Source organism: Epinephelus fuscoguttatus, linkage group LG12 (genome assembly GCF_011397635.1).
Source record: "Epinephelus fuscoguttatus linkage group LG12, E.fuscoguttatus.final_Chr_v1".
Lineage (NCBI taxonomy): Eukaryota > Metazoa > Chordata > Actinopteri > Perciformes > Serranidae > Epinephelus > Epinephelus fuscoguttatus.
Genome location: NC_064763.1, coordinates 9,981,618 through 9,996,845, shown reverse-complemented (window position 1 = coordinate 9,996,845; position 15,228 = coordinate 9,981,618). Strand labels below are relative to the sequence as shown.

At 39.4% G+C, this 15,228-nt stretch overlaps 1 protein-coding gene across 2 annotated transcripts in view; it reads left to right on the top strand.

Annotated features, from left to right (window-relative positions):
* LOC125898879 (seizure protein 6 homolog) overlaps window positions 1–5,919 on the top strand; it is a 118,295-nt gene extending 112,376 nt beyond the window's left edge. Inside the window, exons 12-18 of one of the 2 annotated variants that reach the window (XM_049592888.1) lie at window positions 157–348; window positions 630–824; window positions 1,030–1,068; window positions 1,170–1,278; window positions 1,367–1,463; window positions 2,266–2,339; window positions 4,109–5,919. In XM_049592888.1, coding sequence (XP_049448845.1) covers window positions 157–348; window positions 630–824; window positions 1,030–1,068; window positions 1,170–1,278; window positions 1,367–1,463; window positions 2,266–2,292 — 659 coding nt within the window. In that variant the 3' untranslated portion in view covers window positions 2,293–2,339; window positions 4,109–5,919. The remainder of the gene's footprint in view (window positions 1–156; window positions 349–629; window positions 825–1,029; window positions 1,069–1,169; window positions 1,279–1,366; window positions 1,464–2,265; window positions 2,340–4,108) is intronic. The other variant, XM_049592889.1, reaches the window with a different exon arrangement.
* The last annotated feature ends 9,309 nt before the right edge of the window (window positions 5,920–15,228 follow it).

Sequence of the window (15,228 nt, the reverse complement as noted above, 5' to 3'; positions counted from 1 at the left end):
GTGTGAGAATCGCTTTGTTTTGGTTAAAAGTCTAGCTGCTGAATTTTGAACAATTTGGAGCTGTTCTGTGGCTCACACATTTGTTATTATTCTACTACTCCCACCACCAATGATAACAAATAATCATCATCGTCATTTGTTTTTGTGATGCACCAGTTTTGACATGTCAGGACCCTGGAAATGTGGAGCACAGTCACAAGGTGATCGCAGGTGCCCGTTTCACTGTAGGATCGACGGTGCAGTTTCTCTGCAATAAAGGCTACATCCTGTCTGGCAGCAGCATCCTCACCTGCTACAACCGAGATTCAGCCACACCCAAGTGGAATGAGAGGCTGCCCAAGTGTGTCCGTAAGTCACTCGAGTCAGAAACACTCATTTGCATGGGCACAAATGTTGCTGTTATGCTAATTTTGTGCTGCTTTTGTTTCTTTGGTGACAACTAATCCACGTATACTTAGAACTAACTAATTCTTACTTTCAAGTACAAGATAAAAGGTCCATCTTGCCTTTCATGTCTTTGTTAATGTGACTGTTGCCTTTATATGTGTTCATGTGAGTGTTTGTGCTCTACCTTTGAAAATGATGCGTAAGAATGTTATTGTGACGTAAGATGTCGTCCTTTATCTCAGCTGAAAAGTACGAGCCATGCAGGAACCCTGGCGCGGCCTCCACCAGCGTTCAGAGCTCTGAAAAGGCCTTCTACCAAGCAGGAGAGAGGCTGACCTTCTCCTGCCACTCAGGCTACGAGCTGCAGGGTGATGCCACCATCTACTGTATCCCTGGACACCCGTCACAGTGGAATAGCACTCCTCCTGCCTGCAGAGGTAAACCGTTCCCACAGAGTGAATCAAACTTTTTGTTTTTACGGTTGTCACATTTGAAAACCAATGCAATCTAAACCATATTACTGTTTGTGCCATTGATTGTGTTGCTGTTTGTGAATGCAAGGACTTTGTACTTGTTTTGTATGCAAGTAATATATGCACTGTGCTTTGTGTATACTGACTAACTGCAACTGTGTCCTTGTAGCATCCTCAACTCAATATGTGAATGAACGCAGGCTAGATGGTGAGTCATGTTTCGAAACATTGTAGTATCAATATATTATTTTATTTTTTTGGCATATTTCACAGAAATAACACCCGTTTTGTGTGTCTTTTCCCTTCAAGTTGTTAATATGGATTATAGCATGGAGGGAACCAACATTGCCCTTGCAGTATTTATTCCAACTGCAATCATCCTTGTGGTTGTCCTCGGGATTTATGTCTACTTTGCAAAGTAAGTAGCGACTTGAGGCTGTATTTATTTCATTTGCTATCAAATGAGGTGTTACAAGATGTTCCCTGTTCCCCCACTCTCTGCTCAGACTCCAAGGGAAGACCATCAGAATGCCAACATCCTTGCCACCGTATGACAACATGACGGAAGAGTCAGCTTTCGACAACCCTATATATGAGAGCGGAGTAAGTACAGATGTCATGAGCATGCAAGACGTGGATTCACAGAACACCAGTGTGCTGTCCTGATCCTCTCCCATCTGGCTGTCATCCTGTCGTCATCTCATGTTTCACCAGCAGAGGGCATGCTCCACTTCATCTTTCATCTCCATACCCATCATCAGTAAGAGACAGTGGTCTCAGTTGATGATGTTGCTTATGTGAAATGTAAAGAAAATACAACTTTCCCCACTTCACTCTGTGGTCAGAGGTCATTTTGCATCTTGGATTCACACATTTCGTCCACTTTGTGGGAGTGATGTGTTAGACTTGCAATGCATCATTTACATTGTGGTATGTCATCTCTTACCCCAGTCATATAAATGTATCACTGTGTTCACACCAGCTGTGTAAATGCACATTTGCTGGTCTTAGCTGCTTTGCACTAATAATAACTGTGATTTTTTTTTTTAAATCCACAAAAAAGTATTATTAATTCACAGCGATAGATTCATAGATTCATTTGAAATGAGTAGCTTCTACACATCTAGCAAAGGGGCCCTTGATCAAAGCACTTTGTCAGATAGGATGGGTCAGTCTCAGTAATTTTACTTTGAAAAAGCTCTTCAGTAGTTTTACTTTTACTGTTTGTACCTGCTAATTGTTTTAACTTACTGATTAATCACAAATAAATGCATGTAGAGCCAAGCATCATATAGACATAGGTTTCTGTGTGATCTTAGCAAGTTATCTCTCATTCAGTATTCTTTTCATGTGCTGGTCTCAGTTGTGACTTGAGCGTCCTCTCATCTTTTCCCTGCTCCTTCAGCACTGGCAGTCTCATTCTAGATACTAAATCCTGTCAGTCTGTCCACTTCGGCCATACTGCTGAAGAATTATAAGGTGAGATCTCATTCTGATGCTGAGAACACACTGCCACCCAACCACCATATAGTTTGGACTACATCTCCCAACCTGCCACACATTCTGATCTGATTTCAGTGCAGCACTTCAGTTGACGGTTTGTAGACAGTTGGCCTCTTGAGATACAAGAAATGTTTGTTTACACCTAAAACAATGGAAAAAGTATTTGCCATTTTTGTTTTCGTTCTTCTTTTTTTTTTTTTTTTACTTGAACTTGAACTCACCCTTATTTCCCCTTTAATCCCTTGTCGTTCTAACATTTCCATAAAGTTTATAATGTGCTACCATGGTACAATAACAACATGTCTGATTGTAACAGCTACATCGCATGTATCCTGATCATATTTTGTCATTAGTGTCTTTCTAGTATTTATTAGCAGCACTTTACTTTAGGGTGTATCACTCATTATTTTGTTATTTGCTTGTTTCTCAAAGATCCGGTGTGTAGGATTTATGGGCACTTATTGGCAGAAATGCTATTTTATACTCATAACTAGTTTCTTACCTGATATCGTCCTCTCCTGCAGAGTCTGCCATGTCGTTGCCCAGGTCATACAACTCAAACACAGACTGTAGATAGGACCATTCGTGTGTTCACGTCGGCCACCATGGTTCTCCGACATGCTTGGCACACGGGAGAAGTTTCAGGCCACACGCTCACCGCCAGATGCCACTAAATCCTACACACTGAACATTTAAGAAAAGATTGATGAAGTAACTTAAGTTACTAACACATTACTAGATATAGAAAGGATAACAAATAATTGTGAAGAAGAATTGACAGAATACTATCAGATAGATCCTGATGTTCATCTTGTTAGGCTTTCAGGTGGTATGCATGGATTAAAAATGATAATGGCAATTCATAGTTGTAAACTGTAACACATCTAATAATAACTCTTCTCATGACGTTACTATTTCTGTTTTTGTTATGGTCATATCAAATTGTTTGTGTATGTCTTCTTGTTTTAGGATTATAAAAATGTGCAAGACAATATGGATAAAAAGTATTTCTTTAATAGTAGATCATCACTATGTCAGTACCATGTTTCTATCTTAACTCACACAGGTCCATTCGCTGTAAAACTTCAAGTAATAGCCAGGGCTATTATTTGTTCAAATGACTGAAATCAACAGGCCTATATTTTGGAGGTGTCTACGTGGGACATGCCTTTAATTCCTTTCATACAAAGCTGTTGCTCAGCAAAGTTTAGGAAATACAATCAAATTGTTTTTTTTAAACAGTACAAAAATAACTTGAATCATTCATTTGATTTAACTCCATCAGAAAGCGCATCAGAGAGAGTTACGGCACTCGAGAATTATGGATTCCTTTGATCTGAGGACCCTTACGGTCTCAAGGAATATGAATAACTCACAGGGTAATAGAGGAATGGACACATAATTTGAGGTAGCCAAGAACCTGGTTTTATACATCCAAAGAACTTTCATGAAAAAAATGAACTGTTTGGCTACTAGACCAGGCATCTAATTGAAACAGGCCTTTATTTGTCAAAATGTAGCTACACCAGTCTAGTAAAAGGGACTGGATGTTTAACTGGGACTAGGCTTTTAATTGAAGTTTTACAGTATGTCAAATCAGAAAAATACAATCGAAGATAAAGAACTTATTTGTTTCAATATTGCAAACGTAATTTCACTCTATGTTAAATATGTATTTGTGCATTACAAATTGTTCCCTATTATTAAGATTCCCTTTAACTGGTTTATTTGTCTGGTCTTTACAGGAAAAATGAAAAAGAAAAAGAGGTGTCCATTTAGAGACCTTAAAGCAAGAATTGCTCAAGCTTTGCCTTTTGGGACCCTCTCTGCACTGCTCATCTTTTTCCTCCAACCTTTTTGTTCCCACATGATTTCTTTCCATTTATCCCTTTGTGTGGATTACTGTAAATATGTCCTCCTGTCCACGGTCAAATCTGTGAATCTGTGGATCACCATGGTGATATTTTTATAAAGTAAAATGGTGATGACCGTTGGTGATTGTATGTTTTTTGAGTACTTTTTGATGACCTTATCCAGTAGCAATGACAGACTGAGGGAAACGATTTTGGTTGTTGAGATCTGTTGGATACAAATTCCCGAACACCCAATATTCTTTGGATATTTACCATCATGACTTTCTTTTCTTTATGTGGATGAGTCTGCTATTTGTAAATAAACTGCCTGTCCAATATGAGTGCCTCACGACTGACTATAACCTGAGAAATCACACGTGAAAATGTTTGTAAAACTGAATCTTTCATTTAACTATTATTTTGTATTTGTAGGCTTGGCATCCTTCACACTGTGTTTTCCCATCATATAGTTTATCTTCTAGGAACAAAAACAAATGATGCCTGATATTTTCCTATGAACTGATGTGTGGTTCCACCATCATTTGCGGACCCATCAGCTATGTATAACTTTATTCTCATATGACATTGTAAAGTCTGCCTCAAAAGAGTAGCAATTTGTTCATTTGTGTATGTTCCAAACTGTAGTTGCACCTCAGCATTAGCAGACCCTGAGATAAAACCCAGTGATAACATAAAGCGATCACATGATTTGGCTAACGCAGGTTGTGGAATGCAACATCAGTGTGATTCCTGCATTGCAACTTCCCAACAGTTAAAATTACACAGTGTGCATGATCGATCATCGTGTAACAGACAGGTTTTACTTTGGGTCACATTGTCGTGGTGCATCTGCTTGTGTTAAATTTGTAGATAGACCCTTATATCCTTTGTGCATATCCTTTATACTCTAACAAATCTTTCTTTCAGCATCGCAGCTGGTGCAACCACACCCAGGAAACCAAATCACCTTCAAATATCTATAATCCTCTGATTAATAATAAAATAAATTGTTGTTTAAAGTACTGTCATTGACTCATTAATGAGTAATTAACTGATATGAGAGTTGTTCATGGTTAAAAATGTACAAGAAACAATACAACAAGCCTTATCTCTGACAAGTCTACCCAAGTTAAAGGTTCTGTGTACAACATTCAGAGCATTATTGTTATGTAAAAATATAGTGGAGTAATGACATATTGAGCAGAGAATGAAATCACGCTATCTCCGTGTGTTGTAATCCGAGCTTCTCCATGGTCTGCTGTGGTAGCCAGTCCAGCTGGTTGCACATGTTAAGGTCCAGACACACCAAACTGACTTCAGAGAACTAGCGTGATGAAGACCCCATGCTACATTGCCTGATTTTCAGTTGTAGTGAGTTTCTATGGTTACGTTGGAGCTCTTGCTGAATTGGAAGCACAAGACAAGTGGTGCTATATTAGCTCTCATACCATTCAAATGTTTTGTTTAGGGTTTTTCTATTGAATCTAATTTATCAAAGTTTTAATTGTACCATCAATGCACATTCTTGTCACCAATATGCAAATGAGCACATGGCGTCATCTGGCACTTTTTAGAGACTTTTGGAGCTAGTGCGAGTTTTCCAATGACCTGTATGTGTATCCCATTGGCTAGCTAATTTTCACCCCTCTGCGCTGCACTCATACAGTAACACACACCCTCAAGTCCCACCTCCCTCCCCTGCCACAGGCACTCTATTAGTATTGTTGCAATGGTTAGACGTGTTCATGCTGTTAGCATTGTTAGCTGGTGACTCGGCCACCTGCACTTTGAGAACTATGTGCAGGCAATCCCGACTCAGACTTGGATGTATGAATATGCTCTGAATCTTGCATACAGCTCCTTTAAAGTCATAGCAAATGTTTCTTTTCTCAAGCCTTTGTTATGCTCATACTGTAGTTCTCATTCAACTGATTATTTGTGCATTATATTATAAACTGTATACAATTAATATCTGCCTTATTTTTGTTTAATGTCACACCAAACAACACACACAAAGATAAAATATAGAAAGTTAAATTCTACATGGAAATAGGAGGGAGATATAGAAATGTCTGGTGTGGCAGGACTATGTTTAGACTGTATTGAAGGTATCTTAGGCTGAATTACAGATCATTGAGAACAGGGTCCTACAAGAAAAAAGGCAGCCTCAAACTATCTTCTTTCAAATGTAGGAGAATTTGACAATGTAAAGTACATCAAGTTGTCAAGGCTCATAGATCCACTTTAGCAGGCAAAAAGAAGCGGCCTTAATCATGCAAACAGAAACCAGCTCCTGAAGTTCCAATCTCTGAGAATGGTTTTCTACCCAGGACAGGTCATGAAGACTTCTACACACTCTTTTGGCTGCAGATGTTAAACTAAACAGACTAAGACAGACATCTCTGCATTACAAAAACACAAACAAGTTGACCTTTACACAAATCAAGACTCTAGCTATCCTATTGGGGGATCCATTGGGATTTACTCAGCTGATTGGGGATGGTTGCATTTAGCATGCTCACTAGTTTTGTGTGTGTAAGAGAAGGTACAGTTGCAGCAGAAGAATCAGGTGTTTCAATCATTTATATCCCACATAAATCTAATAAAATCCGATCATATGAAGTGCAGCCAGAAGGTTTTATGACCATGTCAAGGTTTTTGTTTTTGTGCCTGTGTTTAGGTGGAAGCTGGTTTGTCTCAGTGGGTCATTTGGGAGCAGTCACCCGCAGTTTCAGCTGAGCTTTCACTCTGATGCAGGGGGTAGCGAGCAGTTTGAGCCATTAAAATGTAAATTTCCTGTGCAGTCAGTCAAGGTTGAGGAAAGGGACCACAACTGAGGATGGGGTGTGTGGATATGTGTCAGCTCCTTCTCTTTGTTCACATGTTAATCGCAGACAGAATGATTTAAATTCAAATACAAAGAAGCTTCACTGGCATGAGAAACATGTGTTTACACTGCCAAAGCAAGCGTGACACAAAAACAAAAAAATATAAGTACAATAAGTGAAGAGCTTTTAGAATAAAGAAATGTGTCAACAGAGCTGTGTAACACTGTAATCAGATATATGAATAAAAAAACTGACTTAAAAATCCAAACAGAAAAAATTGTGATTTTGTTTTTACTCTTAAAACATATATAGACACAAGTAATGATAACTTAAGATAAAAATAGAAAAATAAAAACAAAATGAAACATTGATTACTTCATGGTGTTGTTTTGTTTGAGATTCAAATTCAATTTATTGTCAATTACTATCAAGTTATTCATTATAATAACATTTTAATGAAGGCTGCATGTGATTCAGTTCCATTAAGTACAAACAATAACACTTTTTTTTTTTTTTTTTTTTTTTTTTTCTTTACATTACATTAATGCGACAGTCAGTCAAATACAAATATCTCTTTACTCTACTTACAGCTGGGTAAGATCAGCTGATAATTATTAAAATGAACAACCAACAAATTCTAATGTAGAGCTAAGGAAAACAAAAAAATCAACTGGGGGTCAGGAACCATAGTGGAAAGTAAAATTTCTGTTTGCAAAATCTGCTATAAAATAACTTACACTGTGTTGTTATGGAGCCTGGATTTTGGTTATAATCCATTGCTCTATCGTCCACAAGAGATAGTTAGTTTCATTATGGTGCCATTAGGTGGCACTCTACTACCAACATAGCTGTCCAAGGAGGGTCAGCTGCCTCAAGTGCATCATGAAGACCATCTCCATCACTTAATACTCCCACCATGCACTAGGCTGCTTGGTGTGGGGGGTTTACAGGACAGGATGGTTCACAATTAAACTAAAACGCCCTACTCACAATCCAGTGGAGACCAGGACATGGCAATTAACCCACTAATACCGCAGACCATTAGACCTCCCTCTCTGTGTCGGCAGCCCCAGGGCGTACAGTACGGGGCTGTGGGATGCATATTATGAGAGATAGTTTAATGTAATGACCCATTCAAAGAGCTCTGCTGTACAGTAGGCACCGACTTGTAGCAGATAGGAAAATTCAGCAGCATTGTATGCTCAGTAAAACACATGGGTGAACATATTTAAAGAAGTAGTTTGTCATAAATATGAGTTCTCAGAGGACTGTCTTACTCACTATTCCCTTCCATTGGTCTCACCATACAGCAGATCAGTCTGTGTGGCTTTCTTTTATCCCTTTTGTTTTGTTTTTTTTTTCCTTTCTGTCTGTTTCAGTCTTACATTTGAAGTTTAATCAGATTTATCAGAGCTTTGATGGTTCACCCTGAGGCTTCGTTCATTTTTTACTTTTGTGTTTTTAGCCGAGATTGACAGACAGCTCCCCCCTCCCTGAAGCATGGTTCTATTAATCTGATTAATGTGCCATTAAAATAGTACAGCAGGAGGAGAACTCAGTAATGGAACCTGGACAGGTTCAAGCTGCCTCTCATTTATGGTAGCATTTATGGCAGGTGGAGGAGGAGCAAAGGTTGGTGTCGGGGTTTGGTTGCTCCGCTTAGGTTGTGACCCTCACAAGCCTGACCTTTGTTCACATAGACCTACAGTATATGGGCTACCACAGTTCTGTTTTATATCAGTCTTTTCTGTGCACCATCACCATAAGAAGAAATGAATACTTGTGCTTTATATTTTACGCTCTCATCTTTTTTTTTTTACACCTACAGGCCTTGACTGACTTTTTCATGATAGCTAATGGAACAATTTTCATGCAATTACTTTTTTCCCACGGAGCCCACATGTGGAATAGATAAAGTAATAAATAAGAACAGATTTAGGTGTCACAGACGTTTGAAATTTCCATTTAGACGTACTATTTATAATTGCCAAATCTTATTGTAGCATGACCATGATGAGTGCTAATGTGGAGGTAAAAATACAACATAACATTATTTAGTAGTACTCAGTATAAACTCAGTATTTAATAATTTCACAGTTAACATTGAAATTAGGTATAACATTGTGAAATTCAAGACTGAAAGTGATTTATCTCATCAGTCTTTCAATATTCAATAATGTATTTGTCGTTCTTCTTTACCCCTCATTGCTCATTGAAGAAAATTCTCCAGTACACAACTGTACTGTATTTGTCACAGGCCCCGGGGAGTGATGGCTGATGAGGCAGGCGGCCATGTCATATCGCACAGACAGGGCTCACTGTCTTTGTTATTACAAACTGCCGCCTCAGGAAGCCATTTTGCACAAAACAAAGGGTAAACCCTCCACACGCCTCTGGTGATGCTTGATGTGGCAAGATGCCAAATCTCACTCTCCAGCATATGCAGGGGGTCAGGGCTTCCCTAATGCCCTCAGATCACTGAGACTCATGTCAACAAAGAAGTGCTTGAATTAGCTCCAACCGCTGGAGTACTGTGTAAAGTGAAAATGTGCCTGAGCTGTCTTAGAGTTATCTTGATTCACACGACTTGTATAAACGGGAAAATGAAATTGTAAAGTGTATTTTTATATTTCTTGCCACAGGACAAGAAGACTGTCACTGTCCTAAACAACCTTTGTGTGCACAGAGTGGGGTGCACACAAAGGGGTGTCTCTTCTTTTGCATTAATATCAGATCTCTTCAATTTCAAAGTAGAACTGGCTTTACACGGCTCCTATCATGGTTCATCTTTACATCTGCCTGCATAACACCCCCAGTCAGACATAGCCTGAGATGTTTTGACCATGAACACACTTCTTGCACTTCTACATATGAAGTGGAAGTGATTTGTTTCCTGGTGAAGATATATATGTATATGTATATGTATATGTATATATATGTCATCTGATGATTAAAGGTTAAATTGTGTAAAGGTAGCATTTAGGTGCTGAGGATGCAATGATTGGATGTAAAGGGAGGATAAACAGTTGTGAGGGTGAATAAAGCAGCAGGTTACTGGAATGGGCTGGCCATGCTGAACCCCAGAGAGAAAATTACTTAATAGAGGGAATCTGTCAATCTGTGTAAGTCCCTACCTGCAGCAGAGGAGAGATGGGAAATGTATACACAAAACTGAGTAAAGGAAGGAATGAGAGGATGAATGGATGCGTAGAAAGCAGGACAAAGGGATGAATGATGATGGTGGAGGTGGGTTGAAAAGCTAAGACAAACAACATAGCATGGGTTAATCAGGTATAAGAGGGCTCGACAGGGGCGGCCGTGGCACAGGAGTTAGAGCAGGTTGTCCTTTAATGGCAGGTGGTTCGATCCTCTGCTCCTCCTGTCCTCATGTCACAATGGCCTTAAGCAAGACGCTGAGTTTTTAGTTAGGCTTCCACCTTGCATGGCAGGTTGGTGCCATTAATGTGCAGCCCAGTCCCCAGAAAAAAAATGTTGCAATGTCTGCAAACCATATATATGTTACATTTGTACATTTCATTTGCATTTGTCATATCAACATTTCTAATGTGATACAGTATAAGAGCTGACTTTGTGATCTGGAGGTGGAGGGAAGGGTAGATGGCGTGACACCAAGGCGAGATGCCTGCCAAGCTGCAGACAACTGTTCAGTATCAACAACCAACAAAAACAGTTGTGTTTTAGCAACACCTTGCCTATTAACAGCGGCTTTATAGCCCCCAAACCTGAGTGTTTTCAGAGACCCATTACTGTGTGTCCAGCAGCTTTTCAGCCCCCAAATGTAGGTGCTCTACAGGGACCTGTGGCTGTTTCCTGCAGCTTCTTATCCCCCAAACGTGGCTGTTTTTAAGTAACCCATCTGTGATAGTGCCACAAAATGTCTACCAAGACATTCCTGCATTTCCTGCTGGGATAGTGCCACTAAAAGCAGGTATTTTAAGCTAAAACATGACCTTTGCTAACAATAACCAAGTGGCTTTGTGCCTAAACCCAACAACAGCAACACATAAATCATAGCATTACTGAAGACTAAAGAAAGTTCCAATATGTTTCTTCTACATAATGATGCACAAATGTAACCTTTCTGTGGTTAGCAGAAACATATAATGTCAACATTTTTTCTGGCAAGGGAGTTGTAGTGTGTGTACTTGTGGATTGGTGAATGACAGAGATTGTAACGTGCTGTGGCTAAAGGTGCTCTTTAAACACAGTCCATGTAACGGATGTTTTAGCTGAGGTATGAATAAAGTTACTATGCTTCGCAACCATCAGAAGTGCAAATGCTACATACTATATTTTATTGGATTAGAAGTGAATGAACCAAAGTTTATTTATAAACACAATTAATAATTAGTGGTGTTAATAATGCAGAGGTGCAAAGAAAGTGCCTTTCTGTGTTTTTTCTCTCCTCTACAGATGGGAAACCTACATAGCTGCTCTATTTGGATGTAAAAAAATAAGCATGTCTACTTTCTACTCTGTATGCATGTACGCTTGCAAGTGTCTGTGTGTATGTGTGTGTGTCTGTGTGTGTGTGTGTGTGTGTGTGTAAGGCAGAGAAATCACACCGGTGTATTATCTGAGCCAGAGCAAGATAGGAGATGTTTTCCTTCCAGGATGCTGGGCAGGTTTGAGATTGAAGGGTCTGAACAGAGGGGGGACAAAAGCGAGCGAGCCAGAGGGCGGAGAGGAGAGGATGAGCTGGTGAGATGATAATGCAGCATGACACCTCTGAAATGAATCCCCTGGTTACCATGGCGAAGAAGCAGGACGGGACAGTCTCTCAGGAGACTCGAATAAAGCCAGCTGTAAATGATGTTTGATTAGTATTTAGATCATGTTCATGTTCAGCAAAGACATTTTGTCAGCCGTTTGTGCACCAGTCTGCTATTGTTCAGACTACAGGAAACCTACGATTCTAATCTTTACTGGATATTAACTTCATTTATATAATCTAAAGTGATTAATTGTTTAGCTTTATGATGAAACTGTGGCTAGATATATTGTGCCTTCATCAATATAAAAACTAACATGCAGCTTCTTTACAGTTTGATACTGAATGAAATGTTGTTAAGCACTTACTAAAGCAGTTTTTTTTTTTTAGCTTTAATGTCTGTTATTGTTTGTGAAAACATACAGTAGTAAAATATGAGTCAGAACTTTTTATACTATTTCTGCAGAGTATAAGAAAATATACGTTTTTTTTTTTTAATAACTTGAACTTCATTTTATTTATCATTTAAAAGATAATAGTCAACATTTCCAACACAGGTGCATTTGGATGTCATAGCTTATCCATCCTGTATGTAAATTTGCTGCAGACAATCCTGTTTGCCAGAAGCTGAAGCGCAGGGAGGTATCTGTGTACCACATAGCAAATATGGAGAGGGAGCGGGTGGCCGGGGCTGTCTTATTTACTCATGCACCTCAGCATATTAAGTAGATTTTATTTCCATTATTTGCCAATCATCTGGGGAATTTTTATATGTAAATTTCATAGCTGTGAAAACTAAAATGTGCTTATCTAAATATAAAAATTAGACTATTTACATATGCAAAGGGGTGCTATAGGAGGTCAAACTGAAACCAAACCAAAGTCAATATAAAGCATGTAGCTGGTATATGGAATATGGAGCAGGTGCAAACCAATGGAAAATAAAGCACAGATGATGTTGGTCAAAAGGTTGAATATGTATTTCTAGGAACAGAAGCCATTGTGTGCATTATAGGTGCCTACTGTGGGAGAAATGCAGTAATTAGTTTAATAGGAGTAGAAATTATAATCTTTACATAATTTGGGGGAAGGATAGATGATGCTGTATGGTGTTTAGACTGTTTGCGCTGTGCTCAAATGGCTATCATTGCTGCCTTTGCACATGTCTGTTTTCCTCTGTCAGCCAGGCCACCGATGGACTGCTTACAAAGCCGGAACTAATCACATCTGACTGCTATATGTCTTTGTCAATTACACACTAGGTGCCTCTTGCCCTCCTGTTACCACACAGTGAAAAAGATCCTATCACACAACCACAACAGACACCTGCTGAATGTGTACAGAGCAGTTCTTTATGTGGAGCAAAAGCAGAGTTAGGAAACAGCAATATTGTCATACATTCATTCATTCATTCATTCACTGACTTAACTTGGTTATTCCTATTGAGTGCCATTGGTAAGCAGGGGCTGGGAGTGAAGGGGTGGGGAGGTGGGTCTATCTCAGTAGCTGCTGGCTGGTCAATAACAGGGCTAACAGAGATGGACAATCACTCACTCACACTTACAGTCAATCAGTTATAGCTATCCTTACCTGCTTTGGGCTTTAGGAGCAAACACAACTTGGGAGAGCATGCAAACACAGGCAAAGGTGGCCATGGTAATCACTTAGCATCCCTTTCAATACATATTAAATACCTCTCATAAATGACAATCATTCCAGTGTAACAACACCATTGATAATATGTGTTAATAAATGATAACATTGTAAATCTCACTGCAGACCAATCTAGTGTACTACTTATCTCATGAATGAGGTAATCATTTCAGATTTTAATGATGTAGAACTCAATACTTATTAAACTAAAATGAAACAATTACCAACTCCAGAAGTGTCAAGCCTACTGATGAACACAATTCAAACTGTTGCTATTCACTCAAGTCATGTTGTCATCTGCTACTGCACAAAGTACTTAGATTGCAAACTGATAACCAGCACACTATTGATAGAAAAACGTAAGCATTTTAGCATGTTGCAGAAACACAACTGAACTTAAACTACTTATGTTGTTTTTGTTTTATCCTTGCAAGGCAGTAATTATTATAAATATATATATCATTGACAGGAAGTCACAGAGGGTATCCCTGACAGGTAACCATGCACCCAAAATAATTTGCAAATGTAATTATAATCATAAATAAACGTAACAAATGTCCATTATTATTACTACCACTTCTAGTATAATGCTGCACTGCAGTTCTGCATGTGGTTTGTCCAGATGGTATTGCCATATTCCTGCAAACATGGCTCACGGGTGTATTCAACTAACGTTTATGTCTTTATTATGTTATATTAAGTCAGATAGCCCAGTGAAGTCTGAGTACGGTGTCAGTCATTGCTGCACTGCATGTGTAATTTATCTATACACTAGTATTCGCAGATCCCTTGGTAGATGTGATCCCCCTCAATGTTGACCCCCAGGCTACTGCCTTGTATTCTTATAATGCAATACAAACCCACTTATCAATCCAAGCTGTGAATTACTACTGTTCCCTTTTAATCTATGTGGATAAATGCAAAGATGATGTCATTTGAACGTGGTGGAACAAGCTGAACAGATTTTTTTTTTCATCTCCATCTAGTACAGATCTTCTCCTGTACACTACCTTGGTCATTTCTCCTCCTCATACCCTCCTCTTCCTCTTGCTCACTGTCTGGCCCATGTTGCATGTATGGGGGATGTCTGACAGAGACAGATTGCTCAGCCACAGCTTAAAGGTGACTGCCTCGCTCCTTGTTCCCTAAAGCGCTGGATCATTGGAATCCATCATGAGGAGTAGCACTGGTCTCCATACAGACAGATCACATGGAATAGACAACAACAGCTGGGCAGCACAACAGAAAAGAAGAGGAGACTGTATCTCATATGAAATAAAAAGACATGGATAGCAAGGTAGCCTGGAACCACAAGACTGGATGAGGGTGTGGTGGTGCAAATGCTGAAGAGAACAAACGCAGTGGAGGGATGGAGAGACGGAGATGCTGAGGAGCTTCACCTCTGGTCACACAGGAGTGTAGTGGGGGGCTGGGTGGGCAAGCGAATGGGGGGCATTTATCATTATTGGCTCGTACCTCCATCCCTTGCTCAACCTGACATCCCTCCTACCATTGACATAAATCATGATTTCTCCATAATAGATCCCCTTTCCGCCATGGAGGGAAAGAATGTGCTGTATATATCGATTTCAGTCTCCTCCTTCCCATATTTCGCCGCAGCCGTGATGCATAATCATTATCAAACATTACTGATTTGGAATCTGTGGGATGCCAAGTAAAGTTTGTTTTTACACAGCTTGATTTAGATGCATGAGATACAAAGAGGGGTAAACAATGTTGAGTTTGCAGAGCTCGTGCACTTCTATTTTCTTTGTAATTTCTGTTGGAGCCATTGTGAG